The sequence below is a fragment of the Chlorocebus sabaeus genome, chromosome 4, assembly GCF_047675955.1.
Source record: "Chlorocebus sabaeus isolate Y175 chromosome 4, mChlSab1.0.hap1, whole genome shotgun sequence".
NCBI lineage: Eukaryota > Metazoa > Chordata > Mammalia > Primates > Cercopithecidae > Chlorocebus > Chlorocebus sabaeus.
Genome location: NC_132907.1, coordinates 39,892,800 through 39,910,921, shown reverse-complemented (window position 1 = coordinate 39,910,921; position 18,122 = coordinate 39,892,800). Strand labels below are relative to the sequence as shown.

The 18,122-nt window shown below is 40.6% G+C and overlaps 1 protein-coding gene across 2 annotated transcripts in view; it reads right to left on the bottom strand.

The window, feature by feature from the left end:
* PLPP1 (phospholipid phosphatase 1) overlaps positions 1 to 18,122 on the bottom strand; it is a 108,775-nt gene that overhangs the window by 9,596 nt on the left and 81,057 nt on the right. For both annotated transcript variants that reach the window (XM_007972598.3, XM_007972589.3), the window contains exon 4: positions 7,370 to 7,427. In XM_007972598.3, the coding sequence (XP_007970789.1) occupies positions 7,370 to 7,427 (58 nt within the window). The remainder of the gene's footprint in view (positions 1 to 7,369; positions 7,428 to 18,122) is intronic.

Sequence of the window (18,122 nt, the reverse complement as noted above, 5' to 3'; positions counted from 1 at the left end):
ATCAGGGAGAATGGATGTGGGAGAATCTCCAGTCAGCTGCCCATACCAAAAAATGCTTTCCTTCCTTGCTTACAAAGGATGACTACTTCTACTATTTGTAGTCTCTGCTCCCAAATTTGGAGGCTGTTCTGAAATACAGCAAGAGTAAATGTCATTTGTCAAAAGAACACTTGAGTGTGCCACTGTGATCCCTGCTGTAATGTACAGGAACACACACTAGAACAGGTAAGGAAGAGACATGGGTTTCCAGGACATGCAAATGTAAAATGAAGGTTAACAGGAAAAACAAAGATATATCATATACTTCTCCTGACCTTCACACTCCTCCCTCCCCCATTTTCATCTATTAAAACGGGCTGGATATACAAATACCACAGGAACACAACATATGGCAAGGAAGTCAACCCTGAGGCCTCAGAAGGAAACCATAGTTAGGCTATTCCTGTTCCTCCCTGTATCTTTCTAGAGAGACTCAAAGAAAGAGCTCAGAGCAAATCAGATAACACCACTGACTGCACACAGCCCAGTTTTCAAAAGCAGAAGCTATTGTGAGAGGAATCAGCCTTAGGAATCTGCCAACATCCTCTAGGAATGCCCTCACTGAAACTAGGCATCGCTACTGGCCCTTGAGAAAAGGAAGGTTCCAGGTGCGTTTTTTTCTCTCCAGAAGAGCAAAATTAGCAATGGTAAACTTCCTGAGCTTCTCTTCCAGGTAGGACTTCTGGTCTGCAGGAAGTCTTCCCCTACTGCTTTATGATTGTCCTAGTTATAAACCCCCTTTGCACGATTGGCAGTCCTGCTAGCTGCACTTCTTTTCCTCCTTGTTCATCTTGCTGTTCTGCATCAAAGCTTCCTGGGACTTATCCTGTCACTGTATTATCATAGTGGGAAGCCTTTGCCTCTGGGGAGCACTTCAGTGAAGAACTGCAGGTTATTGCTTCGATTCTGTCCTTTCCTCCCTTTCCCTATTTCTCATTGTGAATGTGCTACTTTAGAGCTTCCTTTACCAGAAAGGTGAATGTTAGGATTGAGAGGGATTCAGAGGCTAGAATCTCTCATCAAGCAGTACCCACTCAGGAAAACCCCAGATAAGTGCTTAGTGCTGGGTCATGTATTCTGTCTCTCTCAGCAAAGTAAAGCTTTCCACTCAAAATACGATGGAGACAAGCTACTGTCTCTAATAATTTTTTTTTTTTTTTTTTTTTTTTTTTTTTTTTGAGACAGAGGGCCGGGCGCAGTGGCTCACACCTGTAATCCCAGCACTTTGGGAGGCCGAAGCAGGTGGATCACCTGAGGTCAGGAGTTTGTGACCAGCCAGACCAATATGGTGAAACCCCGTTTCTACTAAAAATACAAAAAATTAGCCAGACATTGTGGCATGCGCCTGAGGCTATTGCTACTCAGCTACTCGGGAGGCTGAGACAGGAGAACTGCTTGAACCCGGGAGGCAGAGGTTGCAGTGAGCCATGATCGCACCACTGCACTCCAGCCTGGGCGACAGAGAGAGACTCCATCTCAAAAAAAAAGAAAGCTTCTTAGCTTGATATTACTAGAGATTCATACAAGCCATTTCCTATTTCTTAGAGCAATAAGGGTACCAAGCATCGCATTGCTCAAAATAACCAGGTGTTCAAGCCCAGAAAGGAGGGTTGCAGAAAGCTGGCCATTCCCCTTGCAAGCAGCAAATGCTTCACTGAGAAGTGCAGAGGCCTTCCTCCTAATCCCAAATGATATGGGTTGGCTGTGTCCCAACCCAGATCTCATCTTGAATTCCTACATGTTGTGGGAGGGAGCCAGTGGGAGGTAATTGAATCATGGGGGCAAGTCTTTCCCATGCTGTTCTTGTGACGGTGATTAAGTCTCACAAGATATGATGGCTTTATAAGGTCTGGAGTGTCCCTGCACAAGCTTTCTCTGCCTGCCGCCATCCACGTAAGATGTAACTTGCGCGTTCTTGCCTTCCGCCATGATTGTGAGGCCTCCTAAGCCACGTGGAACCGGGAGTCCAATTAAACCTCTTTCTTGTGTAAATTGCCCAGTCTTGGGTATGTCTTTATCAGCAGCATGAAAACAGACTAATAAACCAACACTCCAAAATGTGTGGCTCCGCCTGTGAAGGGCCTCAGGATAGTTTTATATAGTGCACAAAGAAGACCTGGTCAAAACAAACGGAAGACTCTTCATTACACGGAGCCACATCAGGAACAAATTACAGGGTAGGCCCATTTTTTCTTTTGTGTAAAAGTTAATATTAAAAAAAAAAAAAAAAACTAGAAAATTCAACATCTGTGATACTACTTAAGCATTCTTTCATTCTTTCACTATCACTGAAGGGTGGTGCTATTGCCTAGATGTTTGTGTTACCCCAAAATCTGTATACTGAACGCCTAACCCCCACGAGGCAATGGGATTAGGAAAATAGGACTTCTGTAGGTGATTAGGTCATAAGGGGTTAACCCTCATGAAAGGGATTAATGAACCAGTAAGAGACACAGGGGAGCTCCCTTGCCCCTTGCAACGTGTGAGGACATTCTACAACCTGGAAGAAAGCCCCACCATTACCCAACCATGCTGGCACCCTAATCTTAGACTTCCAGCTTCCAGACTGAGAAACTTGTTTTTTATAAACCACCCAGTCTGCTGCAATTGGTTACAGCAGCCCAAACTAAGACAGGAAGGATATAACCATTTTTGGTTGAAATTTCTGAAACATTTAACTTCCATTAAAGGATCTAATTTGAATATCTCACCTTTAAAATAAATAATTGTTGAACAAGACATTTTTTGAAGCTGTTTTATTCGATTTTGCCTTTCCTTGACTAATCTTGTTAACACCTCTTAACTGTAAAATGTTATTATTGTCTCATAGCCTCTAAATATTATATTGTTAATAAAGAGGGTTCCCCCCCCCCCATTTTAAACTAGAGTCAAGGGGTCAGCTTGCAAGCTAAGAACACTTTTAAGGAGTTGTTTTTTTTTTTTCCAAAAAAGAATATGTGACCTACAAAGCCTAAATATTTATTATCTGACCTTTTACTTAAAAAAAAAAAAAAAGCCAACGCCAGAACTAGACTAACAACAGCAGGCTCAACACAAAGAAATATACCTTCGTCTACTTATTTTGAAATAGTGCTTTTATGACCAGCCAGGCAAGCCAAATTGATTGCTCCACCTACATTTGATGACAGATCTGGCCAGAAGAACACTGGAAAGCAAGCCTCAGTTTAGTCTTCTTTGGGTTTTTATTTCACCATTTTTAGGGTTCACTGAGGCACTACATTTAGATCTTGAATCCCACCTCAAAATCAGGCAAGATTTGTGTAGGCTATGGACCTACACAACTCATGTTGTTCATCATTTGCCCAATGTTCAGCAATAATCAAGTTTGGAAAACATCACGAAATATCAACAATGCTAGGTAGTATACAGTGAATGCTAAATGAGGGATTATACGAATCTTAAGGAAAGTGGATAGTATGAAAGAGTCTGAGTGGATTTAGATAGGTGGGCAGCACTGTCTAAACACAGGGCAGGAGGCAAGGCCCAGATAAGAGGCATTTTGTGGGAGGGAGGAGAGTCTGGCTGAAGCACAGATACAGGAATTTCATTAACAGGCAGTGATATAAACAATCTGGGGTTATAGCCTAAATAGAATGGTCTCAGGAAAAGTATTTTAGCACTCCTCATTGTATTGAAAGAAAATATAGACTCATACCATGGCTGTTCTCCTGAATAATCAAATAAATTTGGAATCTCTGGCATTCAGCCAAGTTCACGGGGAGTCACTAAGCATATAAACTGGCTATGTGCAAAGCAGCCCTGCCCTAAGCTCCCGCAGGCCTGGGAGGTTTTCACTGATGCTGACTCTCTCTTGGCACAGTTAAGTGTGCAGGGCTGCACTGGCTGCTAGAGAAGAACAATGGTCAGGGTGTTTTAAGAGCCATTTTTAACTAGAAGTTAATTTCTGGGTGTTGGGAATTGACAGGGAAGTTTTGGCTATCAAAGACTATCCTCGGAGAGGATTTAAATTGACTATATCTCTACCCAAATCTGAGGCTGACTCATGCCAAGATGCCCAGAGAAACAAGATGAGTCATTGCCCAAGGAATTCGGGGGTGGGCCTTAGAGGTTAAATGTTGTACATAGGCTGGGCACGGTGGCTCATGCCAGCACTTTAGGAGCCCGAGGTGGGTGGATCATGAGGTCAGGAGATCGGGACCATCCTGGCTAACACGGTAAAACCCCATCTCTACTAAAAATACAAAAAATTAGCCCGGCATGGTGGCACGCGCCTGTAGTCCCAGCTACTCGGGAGGCTGAGGCAGGAGAATGGCGTGACCCCAGGAGCCAGAGCTTGCAGTGAGCCAAGATCGCACCACTGCACTCCAGCCTGGGTGACAGAGCAAGACTCTGTCTTATTTTAAAAAAAAAAAAAAAAAAAAAAAAAAGGTTGTACATAAATGTGAAAAGAAGGATCTGTGTATTCAGGGCTGAAATAAAAGCTGGGGCCTACATCCACATCAAGCAAATATTTCCAATACCTAGAGTCAGTAAAATGCAGTGCATGGTTGCTCTGACCTGCTTTCTTCTCCAGAAAGGTCTTGGTCTACAACAAATCTATTTATCTAGGCTTCTTTTTTTGACATTATAACTTTACATCTGTTAAATCAAACTAAAATCTGGTCTGAAAACCCCCTGCTCACATACTTGAGTTCTTCTGTACAAAGAACAGCTTAATTTGGTAAGTAAACCTGCAAGCCTGACTCAGGAATGTGCTTCTGTAACAATAGCTGAGTCCCAGCCAGTCCCGGCAGCCATATTTCAACCGCTCACAGCCATTCAAACCACGCTCAAATAAGGCTCCCAGGCCAAACCGTAACCAGTCTGGCAGTTTCTGCACCTCGCTTCCGTTTTCTGTACTCACTTTCCTTTTTCTGTCCATAAATTCTCCCTGACCACTTAGAAGCAGTAGAGTCATTCTAAATCTGCTGTGATTCTGAGGGCTGCCCAACTTGAGAGTCGTTTCTTCCTTGCCCAATGAAACCCTTAAATTTATCTAAAGTTGTTCTTTTAACACAGTTGGTTCATAGTGACCCAATTACCACACTATGGTTGACGTCATTTTCCCAAGTTGACATCCTTCATATGTGGCTGCATGTCCACTGAGCAGGCCTGCCACTGAGGCCCTCTATATATCAATGTCATCTTCTCTATAGTAATTTTAATCTTTCACAAAACAGCCCTCAGTGCAAGTTTCTATTTGACCAATTATACACACATAACGGGTGTTCTGAGAAGGATGAAGGAAGAAGAGCAGAAAATGATAAAATATGGAATATGTTATATCTGAGAATTTTCTTTAAAATTACAAACAGTGGGTCAAAGTTGTATGTCAGTCACTTCCAGAATGCCATTTTACTTCCAGAGATCTGCATCAATTAACCTTCAAAATAAATGGACTAGGGTTCAGACCAAGTAATCAATCAATCAATACAGCATGGGATCCTGACTATCAAGAGACCCCACAGAGCTCACAGAACTCAGCAGCCCCCTCCCAAGGTGCCTATTCCCTCACTTGTAAAACACTGGCAATCATCCCTCATCTTTTCATGGAAATTTAGTCAAAAATAAAAGTAGTGTAAAATGCAAATCATCATCATGATCAATCAAAACTCAGATTCCCAGGTCTCTCATAAAGAAGGACTTGGACACTAACACACACAGGTGAACGAAAAACCACAAAAGCTAGTGAGACAAAAGCTAGACCTAGTGAGGTCTAGCCCGGGGCGTACAAAGCATGCCCACACATTCAGATGCCCTTCGGTGTAATCACAGGCCCATGTTCTGGGAAGAGCTCTCAGGATAGTAGCGGCTCTAGCTATTGCCCAGCCTTCCGGGTCTGCCCTGGTCCTCATGCTCTAATTACAAAGAAAAAAATATGTTGTCTCACTTAAGAAGAATGCTGATTTTTTTCTAATAACATAAATGAACAGAAGATAAAAGATCAGAATAGTATTTGCTGCTAACTACCTTCAGATAAGTCACATTTTCCATGCCCCACCTGCAGAAACATTTGAGTGTGTGTCTTAAAAAGGAAGCCCTAAATTCTGCTGAATCATACTCTGTGCTTCCTCACAAAATTTAATTAATGTAAGATGAAAGCTTTGAAAATCAGCTGTTGTAATGGCTTGAAGTGCTGAATTTGAATTTCATATAACACATCTACAATTTATATATTCTTTTAATGTTTGGAATTTGGTTTTTCAAATAAAAGCAAGATTCTAGTAAAACATTTTAAATTATCTCTGACACTAATTCCCATTAGTTTACCCTCAACATTACATATCGTGCATTTTAAATCTAAACATTAAATTAGCATACAGCACTTAATGTGATCAAAGGGAAAAACACAGGAAATGACAGATTTACACAGAAGATAACTGTATAAAAATCCACTTATAAAGAAAATTGAGATAAAATTATAGCTGATCTGTTAGGGTACAGATTTTCTCCCCCTCCTCTCCTTTCCCCCAAAACATTGATAATGCAGGACATATTAATACACCCAAATATACAGTATTTTATTAATACTTTATATGTAAAGAGAACATTATAAAAAAAAATCAACTAAAATTGACCTTTAAAAATCCCTTCAATGTGTCCTGAAGCCTGGTCTTGCATTAGTTACTCTCAAAAAACTACATATTCATCTCTAGTTTGATATGCAAAATGTGGGTGCAAATCTTCCTAAGTCCTCACTGCCAGCTTTGTATGATGCAAGTGCAAATCGCCATGCTGCTGCTCTACAGGCTGGCATCAGAACTGGACCTGGAAGTTGTATAGATGACAGGCTCCAGAAGTGGCAACTGCCTTTCCCAGAAGTTGAAACCTTTCTGGTCCCTTGCAGAGCAGTCTGGGAATGTTTTAGAAAATGGGAGGAAAACAAAATCTGCTCAAATAGGAACAAAGACAGCTGCCTTCACTTACAATGATCAAAACCAACTCCTCACCACAGCAGAGCCCAGGAGGAAAGAAGCTCTGCTGCTGTTCACCCACACTGAGATGAGAAGAGTGGCTCCCAGTTAGGAAGGAGGTTAACAAGCAACAGCAGCCCATTGGCCCAGTCCTTCAGATTAGTTATCCGCTGTGATTAACACAGAAGCTGTGTGTTCCAGAAAACCACTTCAGGAAATGTCCCAAAGTAAGGGCACACATCAACTAATTCTTAGCATGAAACTTACAGATTTGCAGATTATCTGTTTCACTTTTTGCCACTGGCTAATTTATTAGGACAGGAGAGGACACTGATACTAAGCACATTAATTCCACACAGTACATAACCTAACGTCAATAGACACAGAGTACTTACTGCCACAAACAGCATGCAGTACATGGAGAACGAAGAGTGGCCTGAGTAGAAGGACAACCTAGAAGAAAAAGAAGACAAATGTTACTTTTCTCTCTTAGGAGCCAAAAGTATTCTTGATTTCATAAATCTGCTCCTTCGCTTCAGAGTGTACACAACTGCCTCCCTCCAGCTTGAGAAATTAGAAGGGTAGGGTGAGGGGACAATTAGGACAGGAACACTAAAGAGTGCAAGAAGGACCTGAGGTCAGATTTCTATACAGTATCACTTTATTGAAACTTTCAGGATGGGTAATGTGTCATGAGAATAAACTTGCCAAGCATTTCTAAAATGTTAGAAGAATGATACTTGACAAGTCATAACTGGCATAAATTGCCTTGACTTTATTACATACACACTTATGTGACCATGATTTAAGTTTTATTTTCCACTTGCAGGATTAGTCCCTGAATAATGTAATACCTCCTTGGGAACACTCAGAAGTTGATTGCTTTTTTCCATCCATATTAATATTTTAGTATTTTGGCCTGGCGCAGTGGCTCACTCCTGTAATCCCAGCACTTCAGGAGGCCGAGGCAGGCGGATCACAAGGTCAGGAGATCAAGACCATCCTGGCCAACATGGTGAAACCCCATCTCTACTAAAAACACAAAAATTAGCCAGGCGTGGCGGTGCACGCCTGTAGTCCCAGCTACTCGGAAGGCTGAAGCAGGAGAATTGCTTGAACCCGGGAGGCGGAGGCTGCAGTGAGCTGAGATCACACCACTGCACTCCAGCCTGGGTGACAGAGGGAGATGCCATCTCAAAAAAAAAAAAAAGAAAAAAATTTAGTGTTTTAAATGGGCACACATCTTGCCTTGCATTTCCCACCAAATTCAGTGCTTTTGTTTCTTTCAATATTAGAGTCTATAAACATCTAAGTATCACCTTCCCCACCTAAAAATGACAGAATGCTTCCAAAACTTAATTTTATGGCACTTCCGAGAAAAGAAAAATAGAGCTCACTAAATTCAAGATCTAAGTTTTGCTTATACAGAATGAGCCACTGATGCAGAAGAGGCAAGCACATCAGGCACAGTGAAAGTAATGCCACGAAAAGATGCTCATGCAAATAACCAGAATGCATCTCCCCACCACTTCTCCCTACGTAAGAATAAGAACAAAAACAAGAGGGACAAGCTCTTAAGTAATTTACTTATTACATTCTGCCTTGTTCAAAAGGAATTTAAGGGAGATGTTGGTTCCCTGAATTCAGACAGGAGAAAAACCTCCTAACACACATACTAGAAAGTCACGTGCGTATGTCTGGCAGCTGCCGGTGGGTGGGAAAGAAAAGATTACTTTAAAAATATATATATATACACACACACACACGTGTATATATAGACACATACATACACACACACATATATACACACCCATATACATATATATATATGATTCTACCAAGAATTTTGACTGTCTTTTTGTAATCAGATACATGCCTAAGAAAGAGAATTCTGTAATTTCCTGTGCCAACCAGGGATTATATAATTAAACCCAATAATTATTCTGGGTTTAGTCTATGTAAAGGAGGAAAAAATAAATCACTTTTTAACCTTGCTATTTGACCACACAAAATGGAGCAATATGAATAGTAATTTTAAATCAGATAATTGGAGCAGAGCTCTGCACATTTTATAGTTTCAATGTTTTACTGACAAGCATACAAGTTAATAAAAGCCAATTTCAAGGACTGTCAAAGCCCACCAAGCCAACATAACCATAATCACAGAAATATTCTCAAAGCCAAGCAAGTGAGGTTTCACTAAATCCTTTACACTGTGCTACAAAATCATAAACTGCAAACTAATGTAATCGTTTTAAACAGCTCTGAATCAGCCATAGAGTGATTTCATTCGTTGGTTTCCATTTTTTACACTGAATACAAAAACATATTGTATTCAGTATAGAATTTGTGAAGAAGTCTGGCTATGACTTTGACAGGGATTAAAAACAAAGGGGTAATTCTATTCAATCTCAATGTCTGCGTCTTTATCCATAGTAATTTACCAAACAGATCATAATATGCTCTTTTATTTCTATTAAGCAAACAGAACAAAGCATAAAAAAAAGGGAAATTCAAATTATTGATATTCCATATAAATCTAACTCTTTATTGGAGTCTCTAGGAGATACAACTCTTACAGATATCTTATTATGGCCAGAATTCACAAATGGACTAAATATCTGTATGGGTGATCTAATAAATCCCAAGGAGTAGCCCAAATGGTTTTTTTGTTTTTTTTTTTTTTTTTTGAGACGGAGTCTCACTGTGTTGCCCAGACTGGAGTGGAGTGGCGCAATCTTGGCTCACTGCAACCTCCGCCTCCTGGGTTCAAGCAATTCTCCTGCCTCAGCATCCCTAACAGCAGGGATTACAGGCTTACACCACCACACCAGCTAATTTTTGTACTTTTAGTAGAGATGGGGTTTCACCACATTGGCCAGGCTGGTCTGGAACTCCTAACCTCATGTGATCTGTTGCCCTCAGCCTCCCAAAGTGCTGGGATTACAAGCATGAGCCACCGTGCCCGGCCCCAAATGCAGTTTGTTTTCATCATAGTGACTTCACTGAAATGTTTAAGACTATGGTCCTGGCCTAAGAACCCTGCCCTTAGATTTTAACCAATTCTAGATTTTAACCAATCCTAGACTACCATCTCACTTCGTTATAGCCTCTCTGATGAAGGCAAGCACAGTACAGTAATAATGTGAGCCAGCTTTCCAACCAAATCTTAGGAAAATCTTCTCAGGAAGAAAATTTATGGAGAGAAAAATGTATTTTGAAATGCTGCTGTTTTTACTGACTCTGAGTGGTAGTCTACTGAACAGTAAGCAAGCTTCAGTTATTAAGTACACTGATTTTGACTACATAACTCACTATGAATGGGATTATATGTGTGTGTGTGTGTGTGTGTGTGTGATGGAGTCTCGCTCTGTCGCCCAGGCTAGAGTGCAGTGGCATGATTTGGCTCATGGCCACCTCTGCCTCCTGGGTTCAAGCGATTCTCCTGTCTCACCCTCCTGAGTAGCTGGGACTACAGGTGTGTGCCACCATGCCCGGCTAATTTTTGTATTTTTAGTAGAGATGGGGTTTTGCCCTGTTGGCCAGGCTAGTCTCGATCTCCTGACCTCAGGTGATCTGCCCACCTCGGCCTCCCAAAGTGCTGGGATTACAGGCGTGAGCCACCGCACCTGGCCTGGGATTGTATTTCAAATGGCAACTTTATGATGTTTTTTCCCTCACGTTTGTCAGCCAGGGCACCCCTTTTTCAGAGCCGATTAAAGTTGGCCTGATCCCCAATATCATGGCACTGAGAGCATTCATAGCCATCTGCCTGCACCCGCCTGCCTCCATGCATGTGAGTTCCCTCCCCAACTGAGCATTCTTCTACCTCTGTGCTCCAACATCCACATCCATGTTCAGCCTACCATAAATCACAAAGACACAATCAAATCCAGCCTTCATCAGCGTCAAAAGCAATCAACTCATATAAAGCATTTCTTAATTTAGTATTTTGGGGCTCAGAAGGAGGTTAAATCACAAAGAACCCAGCTGATCATCTCTGATCTCTTCCCACCACCCGACTTTCTTCCTTTCCTCCTCCCTACCCTCCAAAGTTAAAAAGCACAAAACAGATACACCTTTAGCTGTTTTCATTTGAAATATCTTTATTTTGCATTCACTCTTTTTTTTTTTCAATTGAGACAGAGTCTCACTCTGTCACCCAGGCTGGAGTTCAGTGGCCCAATCTCAGCTCACTACAACCTCTGCCTCATGGATTCAAGCAATTCTCCTGCTGCAGCCTCCCAAGTAGCAGGAATTACAGGCATGCACCACCACGCCTGGCTAATTTTTGTATTTTTAGTAGAGATAGGGTTTCACCATGTTGCCCAGGGTGGCCTCGAACTCCTGACCTCAAGTGACCTGCCTGCCTCAGCCTCCCAAAGTGCTGGGATTACAGACATTAGCCACCGTGCCCAGCCTACATTCATTCTTGAATGATGGTTTTCCTGAGTACAGAATTCTAAATTGATGACTTTTTTTCTCATCGCTTTGAGGCTATCATTGCACTATCTTCTGGCTTCTGCTTTTGCTGTTAAAATATAAGCCATCTGTCAGCCAGTTCTTTCTGGGTTATCTGTCTCTCCTCTGTAACTGCTTCCTCTCCTCCTGCCCCCATCAATCAATATTCTAGTTTTACTGCCTTGTGTCTAGTACTAGGATTTCTCTAGTTTAGTATTCGTTGGCTGCTTCTATCTGAGGACTCACCAATTTGTAGAAGTCCTCAACCATTACCTTTGCATACTGGGCATCCTCCATCCTAGTACCTTTCTACGGGATGCTGATTCAACATGTAAGACCTTTGCATTCTATTCCTCCACATCTTACCCTTTCTTCTCTATTTTTCATCTAGGTCTCTTTAGGCATATCTTTCATTTTGTCATCCCCTTCACTGTATCTAATCTGCTTAATATGTTACACTGTAAATTTTAAATTACCATATATGTATCATTTACAGATCCCTTTGATTCCAAACCTGCTTGGCCAGCTTTGATTCTCTTCATCCCACATCATATTTTCTATCTCCTCTTATTTTAGTCTACACCTGGTAATTCTAGTATCTGTAATCTCTGAGAGTTTATGTAATTTGTTGTATTTGCTGACTGTCACTTAGGGTAGCTTGTTTCCACATAAGTCCATTTATACTAGAATGAGGTCATGTCGTTGGCACTCTATCTGAGGGGAATCTTTGAGCCTTGGTTTAAGGAGAGTTCTTCCAGAGAAGATATGTGTTCACTTATGCTGGGTTCACTACCAATACACTTTAAACTTCAAGCTTTTTTTTCCTTTTCCTTCCTAAACCAAATAGTATGAATTCTAGCTCCAGAACAGTGTGAGTGTGGTCCTGTGTTTACGAATTCTTTTTAATAGCTCCCACGGGGAGGATGTTGCCACTCTTCGGGAGTTCTTACACTATCCACATGTCTCTTATTGTCCTCTCCCCCGGCCTCAGCCTTTATATCTGTGCCCCATGTTCACTGCCTATCAAAACTCAGGGTCTATGCCACCAGGAACCGGCAGATACTTTCAAAGACCACACTGGATCTACAGCACTAACTGACGCAGGCCTTAGAAAAATCCCTTTACTCTCCCACCAACTAAACTATTTACTAAAAACACTTATATGTGTTTCAAGATGTGTATATATAAATTAAGATACAGTATGCACAAGTGTGTGTGTAATGTATCATCTAGCATGTTTAGCTGAACTATTATCAGTAGGCACTTCTAATCCTCCATGTTGCCAGAAATAGAAGCAAGCTTTTTTAAAAGAAAACTTAGAACTAATGAAATGCTATCTAAAATTAATCACTTTACTAAGAGACACAATGGTTCAGCAATAGCAGTTTGTTTTTAATTATACAGTGCCCAATGCTCAAAAATGTTTCAAATTATTACTATACCACCACTTCCCCCAGGTATGCCAAAGTTGGTTCTGCTACAAATAGAATTTTCTTTTTCCCCTAAAAATCGTCCTGAAATTGATTTCCAAAGCATTGTAAGGCAGAAAGGTTGTTAAAAGACTTATAATTGTTACAAGTTACTTAGTATGTTCAGGTACTTAATACACAGTGTTTCTACTTTTCACAAAAACTCTCATGCTCACACAGAGACACTGATTCTCAGGTTCAGTAACTTGCTCATAAAGTCGCATCTCTTTGTGGTTCAAACCTGAGTCTTCCCAACTCTTCCTTTCTGTGCCATGATTTCACTCTTGTCAGTGGTAGACAGACCCAGGAGGAACTTTAATCCTGCCATCTCCAGGCAGGGGAGTTCCCATCACAAAGTACAGCTTACATGTGGCAAAATGTGTGAAGTAAATATACGAAGAAGAAATTTGACTTAATCCACGAAGAAATACATGTTGCCAATGTAAAAATTGCCTTTTTCTTCTTTAGAGACAGGGTCTCGCTCTGTCACTCAGGCTAGAGTGCAGTAAATAATCATTTTAAGTGAATACCAATTTGTCTTTTTTGTACACTCTAAAGGCAAAAAGAAAGGAAATCAAACCATACCATGAGGCATTTTCTCAAATGTTATTACCTGATTACAAAGTTTATGTAACAGCAGATTAACCTGAAGTATATCATAAGTTCCCCTCTGTGATAATCTTTAAACATGGACTGATCCTATAAAAAAGTTAAAACGTCCTATACAAATGCTACAAATGGATACATGAGCAGTGACCTCTTAATAAACATAAACTTTTCCCAAGTATATTAGTCATAGTTTATTTCAGAAAGATTTTGACAATCGATAACTGTGCTGAATGATTTGGCAATGAGATATCAGATGATCATCTACAAGAATCTCACATCTAAGATACTTGAGGAATCAAGTAGGTGATGAATGAGAAAAAGAGCACTCTCATATTGCACACTTTCTGGAGGATGGTTTGGATATAACTATCAACATGTGAAACACTTATTATGTGACCCAGTAATTCCACTTTGAGGTATGTCTCCTAGGGAAATGCAAACGTGTGCTGCAACACTGCCGGAAACTCAAGGACCCAAGAAAGAGTCTAGCATCATTTTTTTTTTTTTCTTTTTTTTTTTTTTTGAGACAGAGTCTTGCTCTGTCACCCAGGCTGGAGTGCCATGGTACAATCTTGGCTCACCACAACCTCCGCCTCCTGGGTTCAAGCGATTCTCCTGCCTCAGCCTCCCAAGTAGCTAGGATTACAGGCATGCGCCACCATGCCCAGCTAATTTTTGTATTTTTTGTAGAGATGGGGTTTCACAATGTTGGCCAGGCTGGTCTCAAAACTCCTGACCTCAGATGATCCACCCACCTCAGCCTCCCAGAGTGTTGGGATTACAGGCATGAGCCTCCACACCTGGCCGATTCTACTAGCACTATTCTGAATACTGTCGTCCCATGGTATCTGTGGGGAACTGGTTCCTGGACCTTCCAAGGACACCAAAATCCATGGATGCTCAACTCCCTGATATAAAATGACACAGTATTTGCATATAACCTACACACATTATCCCATATACTTTAAATCATCTCTACATTACCTCTAATGCTTAATACAATGTAATGCTATGTAAATAGTTGTCCTACTATATTGTTTAGGGAATAATGGCAAGAAAAAAAGTCTGTATATGTTCAGTACAGGTGCAATTTTTTTCACAAATATTTTCAATCCACAGTTAGTTGAATCCACAGATATGGAGGACTGACTGTACAACGTATTAACTAAAATGAATAGCTCTATGTGAACTGATACAAGCTGTGTCTCCAAGACATATTTTAAATGTTATTTATTTAATCCACACAAACTATACAATTTCACATTCAATATAAAAATACATAGCAAAATGACTGAAAGGAAATACAAACTATTAGCAGCTCTGGGGAAAGGTATCAAATCGGGGTTAAACTAAACTTTCACATTACACAGTGATAATACTGGAAACACAACTTGATATAACAAGGATAATATATATGTGAAAATATTTTAAAGTAATGGTTGTCAAAATATCTGACATGCGTACTACAGATTTCTTACAAATCTCTTCCCCACCAAATACACACACAGAGTCTACATTCCTCTTCCTAATAGTTTCCCCAAGAGTTTCTTGGCTAAAAGTGCCACTACTCTGAATATAAATGAAGCTCTCTGCCTACAAACTCATGCCTAGAACCCAGCAGTGACTCAGGCCCTGTTCTCACATCTTGCAGTTAAAATGTTTTAACATATATATGTATTCATAAATATCACATGTTGTGTTTCCAATAAAAATATACAATATACATATAATTTAAAAGGAAGTCAAATTACAACATGAGGCATTTTCTTCAACTGTTTCTTCAAATGTCTGACACCTTCAAATTCAGTAAATTAACTCTGCCATTTTTATAACTAATGGAGCTAATAAATATACTTAAATACTGAATGTTTAGGAAGAGGAGGCTTTTTAAAGAAATCATATTTCTAGAAATGTCTAGAACTACAACAAACACAGGGCATCTCTCCCAAAGAGTACAAAGATGAAGGTAATAAATGGTAAAGGACCATAAAACGGTCCCCACCAAAATTAACTAAAATATAACAACAAATTATATAGACTCATCTTATTTCCTTGAACCACCTAGAAAGTGAGAAATTATTTCATTTGCAGCAAAAATCCTGTCACATCTCCTTGAATTATTTTTACAGTTATTTTAATATATTTCCATTTAAAGCTACTCTATTATATAGGGTCAATTTTAACCAAGCCACATTACACAGAGACACACATACCTATCTGAAATAAGACAGAAGTGACTATTCTATTTTAGTCACTAATTCCTCAAATATGACTCCATAGCTACTAACATCTGTGAATCACATGCCGAGTGACTGATATCTACAGATATTAGGTCATGAACCTTAAAGGAGAGAAACTAGCAGGAACATGGACAACGAAAAAAGAGGGGGAAAATGTAGGACACAGTAGGTATGTGTGTAGGGTATTTCAAACTTGTTATAATGTGTGTCTTCTGTTTCTGGAAGAATATTGCAAAAAAAAAAAAAAAAAACGAATCTAGAAAATAGGAGGTTGCTGAGAATCTTAAGATAAAGGAAAGCAGAACTGGGTATATGTTGAAAATAACACAACTGGGAAAGAAATGCTTCCAAACTCTCAGCAGGAAAACTTGGTGACTACTGTAACAGATGAGGAGACATTAGGCTGTGACAAAGTCTGCTTACAAAAAGGATAAAACACACACAACTATTAACCAGGGGAAGGAAAAATCATAAGTTTCCTTGGTTATTAAGGAAAATTCATGACCTGATACAAAAATACTCCAAATCACCAAAGCCACTTTACCTAACAGTAAAACAACAGTTAAAAAGGAAACACGGGACAAGCGGTGGATGAAACAAAGGACATGCTGTGTGTCACTCCTTTGCAGGCAACTATAATACCTTCCTTGCCCACCACCCACCCCCTTTGTAAAAACACTGAAGACGATGACTCCCTTGCTAAAAGGTAAATTCTTTCACAATAATACAGAAGGAAGAGACAGTTTTAAATCACTTTCTAAAGTGCACATTGTTATTGTTTTAAGAGGCAGGATTGCTAACTAGAAACGACACACTGAGACTTCTACTTTAAGCCCTCACCCCAAAAGACAACACCAAGGCCAAGAACATCTACTACAACCTGGCAGTAGGCTCCACTTATGACTCTCCTGCAGATAATGAAATCATCACCCTTGGTGACTAGGGTGACTAGGGTCAAGAAAGATAAGCCTTAGCTGGTGCAGTAGCTCACGCCTGTAATCCCGGTGCTTAGGGAGGCCAAGGGAGGAGGACCACTTGAGCCCAGGGGTTCGAGATCAGCCTGGGCAACACAGTGAGACCCTGTCCCTACAAAAAAAAAGTGTTTTAATTAGCCAGGCATGATAGTAAAACAGAAAGATAAGGCTCAAGACATCAATAAAAGGGTTTTTGGTATTATGCCAATACAGAAATTTAGATTTGAGTTGAAGCAGACACCACCAATGGCAAGAGAAGGCAAAAGCCCACACAGATGTAAAATTATTAGAGCCCAATAGGAGGCTGCCAGACAGGTCACCTCCTATTCCTTTCAGATTTAAACCAGACAGTGTCACTACAGCTCATGTTACCAGGAGGACTAACACAGAGCCACAATAATTCACTTAGAGAAAACCTTTTTTTTTTTTTTTTTTTGAGACAAAGTCTTGCCCTGTCACCCAGGCTGGAGTGCAGTAGCATGATCTCGGCTCACTGCAGCCTCTGCCTTCTGGGTTCAGGTGATTCTCCTGCCTCAGCCTCCTGAGTAGCTGGGATTACAGGCGCACACCACCATGCCTGGCTAATTTTCTGTATTTTTAGTAGAGACGGGGTTTCACCATGTTGGTCAGGCTGGTCTCAAACTCCTGACCTCGTGATCTGCCCGCCTTGGCGTCCCAAAGTGCTGGGATTACAGGCATGAGCCACTACCCAATAGACAAAGGCAGAAAAGTCACATTTCCTTCAGTATCCCAAGTCCTTCTGCTGTTAGAGAAAAGAAACCAATTCATATCATACAACATTTAGGTGCCCATTTTAGTATATTTAAAGAGTGAAAAGCTGAATAATTTTTACAAGTATAGGGAAAAAACATGAGCTTGTTACTCTCCTGCTTCAAGTCCTTCAATAGAACAAACTGTTAAGCAAAGAGTAAACACACTCTTCCTAAGCCCCAACAGCTCCAGAACCATCATTAGTTAACAAAATACTTGATACAGTTTGGATGGGCATCCCCTGTAAATCTCATGTTGAAATGTGATCCCCAATGTTGGAGGTAGGGCCTAGCCGGGAGGTACTGGATCACTGGAATGGATCCCTTATGAATGGTTTAGCACCATCCCCTTGGTGATGAGTAGTTCTAGTTCTCACTCAGTTCACATGAGATCTGGTTGTTTCAAAGAGTCTAGGACCTTCTCTTTCCCTGTTGCTCACATGCCATGTGATACGCCTGCTTCCTCTTTCACCTCCCACCATGACTGTAAGCTTCCCGAGGCCCTCACCAGAAGCCAAGCAGATGCTGGTGCCATGCCTACACAGCCTACAGAACCATAAGCCAAAATAAACCTCATTTATTAATTACCCAGTCTCAGATATTCCTTTAGAGCAATGCAAAACAG